This window comes from Mustelus asterias, chromosome 24, assembly GCF_964213995.1.
Source record: "Mustelus asterias chromosome 24, sMusAst1.hap1.1, whole genome shotgun sequence".
NCBI classification, from domain to species: Eukaryota; Metazoa; Chordata; class Chondrichthyes; order Carcharhiniformes; family Triakidae; genus Mustelus; species Mustelus asterias.
Genome location: NC_135824.1, coordinates 50943888 through 50951293, shown reverse-complemented (window position 1 = coordinate 50951293; position 7406 = coordinate 50943888). Strand labels below are relative to the sequence as shown.

At 50.6% G+C, this 7406-nt stretch overlaps 1 protein-coding gene across 1 annotated transcript; it reads left to right on the top strand.

Moving 5' to 3' along the window:
- Nucleotides 1-704: 704 nt before the first annotated feature.
- LOC144511377 (ADP-ribosylation factor 6-like) lies at nt 705-6041 on the top strand. Its single transcript, XM_078241673.1, has one exon. The coding sequence runs from the start codon at nt 1145-1147 to the stop codon at nt 1670-1672; it is 528 nt and encodes a 175-aa protein (XP_078097799.1). The 5' UTR covers nt 705-1144; the 3' UTR covers nt 1673-6041.
- The last annotated feature ends 1365 nt before the right edge of the window (nt 6042-7406 follow it).

The window sequence follows — 7406 nt, the reverse complement described above, 5'->3', positions numbered from 1 at the left end:
ACTGGAACAGAGCAGGGTTAAATACTGGAACAGAGCAGGGTTAAATACTGGAACAGAGCTGGGGTAATACTAGAACACAGCAGGGGGAAATACTGGAACACAGCAGGGGGAAATACTGGAACACAGCAGGGGGAAATACTGGAACACAGCAGGGGGAAATACTGGAACACAGCAGGGGTAATACTGGAACACCACAGGGGTAAATACTGGAACACAGCAGGGGTAAATACTGGAACACAGCAGGGGTAAATACTGGAACACAGCAGGGATAAATACTGGAACAGAGCAGGGGTAAATACTGGAACAGAGCAGGGGTAAATACTGGAACAGAGCAGGGGTAAATACTGGAACAGAGCAGGGGTAAATACTGGAACAGAGCAGGGTTAAATACTGGAACAGAGCTGGGGTAAATACTGGAACAGAGCTGGGGTAAATACTGGAACACAGCAGGGGTAAATACAGAAACACAGCACGGGTAAATACTAGAAGAGAGTTGAGAAATGCACAAATAAAACACCTGAGAAATACACTGAGGGCAGAGTGATGAGAAGAAGCAAGAGCCCCCTTAAGAGAGGGAGGGGAATTGCCATTTTAAAAGTTGCAGGGAGGGAGGAGGGAGGTGAGTGGAGGAAGGAGTGAGTGAGAGAGAGAGCGCGCGCATGCTCAGTGGCTTGCTGTAATCCACATCCGCGCCCTTTCCCGGCCCGGGGAGTTGAGTTTCGGTGTCGGTACATGTCGGAGATATCATTTTGATTTGAGCTGCGGGGGGACAGGAGGCCCAGCCGGAGCCCCGGCAGGATGCAGTGCGGTGGCGAGAGCAGCAGCAGCGCGGAAGCGGACGGGTGAATTTGTGAATCGGGGCGCTGGCTACAATTTTGGATACTTTGTATCAAAGGAGCCGATACACAAGGTTCCATTGAAACTGACAACGTTCCATTGAAATAGACAACGTTCCATTGATCGCCGGCGGCCCCAAATTCCATCCAACCCCCCTCCCCCCCCCTTTTCCTTGCATTTGCACCTTTTCCAGCCGGGAATTTGTGTGTCCTACCCCACCCCATCTCACCCCCCTCCCCTCCCCAACTACCCCCCCCCCCTTGCCCTCCTCCTACCCCCTCCAACCCCCTCCCCCCGGGCACCGAAGATGGGCGGCGCATTCGCTAAGATATTCGGCAGCAAGGAGATGCGGATATTGATGCTGGGCTTGGACGCGGCGGGCAAGACCACCATCCTGTACAAGCTGAAGCTGGGCCAGTCGGTCACCACCATCCCCACGGTGGGCTTCAACGTGGAGACGGTCACCTACAAGAACGTGAAGTTCAACGTGTGGGACGTGGGCGGCCAGGACAAGATCCGGCCGCTGTGGCGGCACTACTACACGGGCACGCAGGGGTTGATCTTCGTGGTGGACTGCGCCGACCGCGACCGCATCGACGAGGCCAAGCAGGAGCTGCACCGGATCATCAACGACCGGGAGATGAGGGATGCCATCATCCTGATCTTCGCCAACAAGCAGGACCTGCCCGATGCCATGAAACCCCACGAGATCCAGGAAAAGCTGGGCTTGACCAGGATCAGGGACAGGAATTGGTACGTGCAGCCCTCCTGTGCCACCTCCGGAGACGGACTCCATGAGGGACTCACCTGGCTAAATTCAAATTACAAATCCTAACTCCCGGCCACGCCCTTGCTGGATTCTGTCCGGGCTGAATGGGATTGGGATTCAAACCTTTCGAATAGAACTTGTACCAGACACAAAGTTTAATGAAAATGAATTTTTTTTTTGTTGATTTGCTTGGGGGAGGGGAGGATGGAAAAGAGGACTTTCACAGCCGGCTCATTCTGGTTTTCCTGGGCCTTTTTTTTAAACACAGTGTCTCTGGCATAAGCCAGCCACGACCTGCACTGGAGAGAGAGAGAATAAGCAGAAAAGGGGGGAGGGATCATATCAATACAGGCTATGCAATGGTAGGAAAGATTCTGCCACCGCCTTCTTCCCCCACCCCACACTGTTCAAAATGCTGCAGTTTCTGTGACAAGATCTCTCACATCAGTCTTTCTTTTGTGTGTGTGTTTTAAGTTTCATTACATGCCCCACACGTCATGCTATGCAAGAGAGATGTGGTTTTTTTTTGTGTGTGAACAGTTTCACTGGGAATTGCTTCCTGGTCTTCCTCCTTATTGTAATTCGCCACGACTTCTATCAATCAAGTGGGCTTCTTCACCTCTCTAAAATCCAGGGACCAATAATCCCTTCTGGGTGGACCGCACCTCTTCAAATCCCAGAGCGATTCTCAACAGTAAGGAGGTGTCTGGCTTGAAGTTATTTTTCTAACAGATTTATATAAAGGAGTATGTCTTGCCAAGGTGGGGCGGGAGGCCCATCAAGATTCCATCCACCCCCTTTCTCCCCACCCCCCCTCCCAAACTAAATTGGGTGGTGTCGCTGATTGGAGTTTGGGGTCCTTTTTTGTTTCCAGTTCAGTCAAGGTTTGCCCTCTGGCTGAGAGGCAGAGCACCCAGCCATGATTCTGTTTGTGTGTGTGTCAAATGTGGTCTTGTGTGGGAAGAATGTCCATCCTAAGTGAAGTACAGCAGGGGTGGGAGCCTGCAAAGGAGGGGGGGGGGGGGGTGATTGAATTGAGATAAGACTTGCTGCTTGTGATGAATTGTCGAGTCATTATGGCACAGGAAGTGACCATTCAGCCCATTGAACCCAGGGCTGCTCATCTATGCCTAAAATTTAAGAACATTGTTTCTTCCTTTTATTAAAACAAAGAGCAGGAAATCCCCCCCAGCCACCCCTAATAATAAATGATAGAGCACTGGCTGCATCACGACCTTAACAGCAGTTAGCACTGCTGCCTCACAGTGCGTGGGACCCCGGTTCGATTCCCAGCTTGGGTCACCGCCTGTGCGGAGTCTGCACGTTCTCCCCGTGTCTGCGTGGGTTTCTTCCCACAGTCCGAAAGACGTGCTGGGTTAGGGTGCATTGGCCGTGCTAAGTTCTCCCTCGGTGTACCCGAACAGGCGCCGGAGTGTGGCGACTGGGGGATTTTCACAGTAACTTCATTGCGGTGTTAATGTAAGCCGCCCATTAAGTGAACTTTAAACTTAACTTTGGTAGGCAGGAGGCCATTCGGCCTTGAGCCTCTTCCTCCGTTCCATCACAGCATGACTGGCACCTCGATAGCCTTGCCTAATTAATGGAGCCTTGAAAGTGCCAATTGACCCAGTATCATTGGGGGAGTGGGTTCCACATATCTACAATCCTTTTGTGAGCACTACCTGATTTTTTTTTTCCCCCGCCCTGTTTCTGTACTCTCTCCTGCATAGCCTAGTTCCAATTTTAGGGTTACATTCCGTTCAGGAGGCTCCCACTCTCTTCAATCCCTTGAAACTTTTAAAGACCTTAATCGAATCGCCTCTCGACCTTTGGAGTGAAAACCCAAGATTATGCAATCTATCTTCCCAATTGAACACATTATCATGTCGTAATGTGATTCTGTTGATAAGTATGGCACAAGCTCATTGTTCCCTGTTGCTGCCCCTTCCCCCATCCCTTCCGAAAATGGAATCTGTGCACGTGTATGAATCCTCGGGTGTGGGAAGGGCTCCATTGTAATGCCCCCTGTGCCCAAAACACTCAGTTTTTCGGGCCCTTCCATTTTTAGGGAGTTTGGGGGGATGTGGCGCTCAGTGCACACCTGTCGGTAAAGGGGGAACAAATGTTCAAAGGGCCGAGGAACACTGTGCCCCCCCCCCGACAGGGTGGCATACTCCACTGGGGTTGGGGTTAAAAGGTTCGGGTGCTAATGATGGGATGTGGTTGCAAGCTGCTTTCAGGATGATTTAGATATTACTTGTATTCCGAAGAGGAAGTTTTGAATGAGTTCTGCATTCTAAGAGGGTGGTAACTTTCTTGTGATATTACAGTAGAATTTAGGGCGCGGTGCTAAACCGGGCCAAAGCTTCAGCACATGCTGGAATCATTCACTCGACTCAAAGGTACTCACTCAGGGCTGTCCCTTGGCAGAACTGGTCTGGGCCTTCCTTCCAGATGCCCAACACAACCTGTATCAACTCCAAGCCGCTGTTCTACTTGGTCCCAGCACAGGGCTTCGGCGGGACTGCTGCTATTGACCTTCTGGGAAATGGGGTGGAAAATTGTAAGCCCAGTTCCGCTTCCACTTGCTCTCAGGGCTCTCGGGTGAAGAGAATCCCTCCCAGAAGACGACCGGAGCCTGTGGATCCCAGCGATTGTCGGTACCAAGAGGGGCTAGAGTAATGGGGGGGGGGAAAGAAAAATGAAGAAAAAATGAACCTGTACTGGGATCCCCATAGACTACTTGTGTGGCGCACACGTGAGTTTGTTTGAGATGCCTCCGGAGCTCGGTGACTTGGAGCCCATGGGTGGCGCAGAGGTGCCACCCTACCAGCCTCTCTTCCTTCTGGTACCTGTTTTTTATTGGTGGAACCTTGCACTTACAGCTCCCCCCAGCCTGCTCTGATAGATTCCGAGTGTCCAGTACAGAGCCCTTTTACATTGGCCTGTGAAATATTACAAGGAAGGGGGAAGAAAAGAGGAGTGGTGCCCATGCAGTACCGCTCGAATACCAGTAGATGCCATTACTGAGCCCATTGCTACCGACACCTAGTGGAAGATGTTAGGTTGGCACTGTCGACGATTTATGTTCGTGCACTGAAAGGGGACTTTCCACTCCCAAATTGTCAATTTTCTATTTTGAAGCCTTTAGGGTTTTGTACAAGGCTTGTACTGGTGGTGGTGGTGGGGGGTGGGGTGGGGTGAGGGGGCAGCACAGTAAATGCGAGAGGTTACCTGCTGACCGTAGCAGGGTATCTCAGTCCCTGGGTGTAACCCAGTGGTGGAGGTGAAGGTTGATTCGGTCTGCGTCAGCCCTGAATCGGGGCATGTGCACTGCAGGTCAGTTACCTGACCTGGTTATGATGAAAAAGAGCGATGGAAAGTCAGGGTGTTTAAAATGGGTTTTTTTTTGTTTTAACAGAACATTTTATGTCGGGGGAGAGTCTTTTACATTCCCCTCTAATGTCACATAATGGACTCTCATTAGTATCATTTCAGGATTGTGCCAAAATAGGTGACACAATGTTGTTGAGGTACCCAGCCTCAAATTAGCAATTTATTGAAGGTTACAGAATGATGTTCTCCACAGGAACACGGAGTGTAATTAAGTGTTCCTCCCCCTTACTGTAAACTCTAGTCCGCCTGCTCCGTAAAGCACTGAGTGACCTGTTACCTTGAAAGGACGCTGGGTCTGACCCCTGCTAGCTACTTTGCATAGCAGCCTTGCCCAGCTCCACAACCTGCACTGAACTGTCGATTGGCGGCGAGGTTTTAAACATCTTTTCGAAACATTTTAAAAAGAAAACACACAGTCCACTCCCGCATGGCTTACACATTCATTTAAGTTTCCGAAAGCAGGGACTGCAACAAACATCAGGGAACCTGCGTTCAAAACCAGTGCAATAAAGTGAGGGGGGGGGAAGGGGGTCACCTCGGGTTAACGGCAGGCTCATGTCGGCGGTACACTGCTGCCCAAGTGAGGGCTGAATGGACAGTATTGCTCTGTGACATGTTTTAAGTGTGAGGCGACCCTGTCACTGGTGCAGTAATGCCTAACCTTCCGTGATCCAAGCACAGATTATTTTTTTAGGGTAGAGGGAACATAGCCTATCGCTGCCCTGGGAGTTTTCGACGGGACAACGTGGAGGGAACTTTCTTCTGTGTCTAACCTGTGCTGTTCCTGACCCGGGAACTTTTGTTTGATGGGACAATGTAAAAGGAGCCATATACTCTGTACTGTACCCTACCCTGGGAGTGTAGATGGAACTTTTACTTTGCACATAACTTTTACTGTACCTGCCTCATAAGTTCTGGATGCTGATACCGGTATGTAAATTCTGCAGCACCACAATGGAACATAAAAATGCTAAAGAAAAAGTTGGAGGTTTTGGGATGAATTGCTGTAAATTTAGCCTCAATAAAGACTTGCACCAGTTAATTTCTGCAGGAGTTCTGTTGATCGCTTGGTGCAGTTTGGGTTCGGGGTGAAGGGGGGGGCGATCTTGCATATGGGGGGGGGGGTGCAAAAAGGACACCTGAATTGTTTGACGTGCATTTCCGTCAAGTTTCTGGTGACCATTTGGGGAATCTCTGTGGAACTGCACCCTCTCCTCCTAATGTTCTACTAACGGGCGACACAGTGGTTAGCACTGCTGCCTCTCCGCTCCAGGGACCTAGGTTCGATTCCGGCCTTGGGCGAATGAATGTCTGTGTGGGGTTTGCACGTTCTCCCCGTGTCTGCGTGGGTTTTCCTCCGGGTGCTCCGGTTTACTCCCGCACTCCAAAGATGTGCAGGTTAGGGGGATTGGCCGTGCTAAATTGACTCTTAACATCAGGGTAGATACGTGGGAGTGCGGTGATAGGGTGGGATTGTTGTTGGTGCAGGCTCAATGGGCCAAATGGCCACCTTCTGCACTGTAGGGATTCTATGATTCTAAGGTGGCCTGGTAACTCCATAGTCAATTGTTCTCCAAATGACCCTGAATCATAGATTAGAACCCTTAGTGCAGAAGGAGGCCATTCACCCCATCGCCTGCACCGACAGCAATCCCACCCAGGCCCTATCCCTATAACCACATGTATTTACCCCGCTAATTCTCCTGAACGAAAGCGGTACGCTCATGGGTAAGGTGCCCAACTCCAGCTGGATGCATTCCTGGGAGTTTTAACCACACCCTCTTCCGCCCTCATGCCCCTTCCCATTGGGTGCCCACCATGCTGATTTTTATAGTGCAGCGTCATCCCAAGGCTGATGGTAAAGCCAACGTCTGATTGGATGATTCTTGACGAGTGATCACATGACCTTCTTTTCCCCCTCATGTCTTGACATGTGTAACGAATGAACAAGTGTTAATCTTTTTCTTCTTTAATGAATCATAGAATCCCTACAGTACAGAAGGAGGCCATTCGGCCCATTGAGTCTGCACCTACCACAATCCCACCCAGGCCCTATCCCCATAACACCATGCATTTACCCGACCTAGCCCCCCTGACACTAAGGGGCAATTTAGCATGGCCAATCCAGCTAAACTGCATATCTCTTGGAGTGTGGGAGGAAACCAGAGTACCCGGAGGAAACCCACGCAGACACGGGGGGGAAAATGTGCAAACTCCACGGGAATCGAACCCAGATCCTGGCACTGTGAGGCAGTGCGAACCACCGTGCCGCAATATTATTTTCTCATTGCTCCCAGGAGATTAATTCTCAATTTCTGGAGATGCCAGGAGAGTCTTGGCGGGTTGGCAACCCTTATCTTTGAGCTGTACCTACTGGGAAGGTGATTGTAACTTATTACAGAGT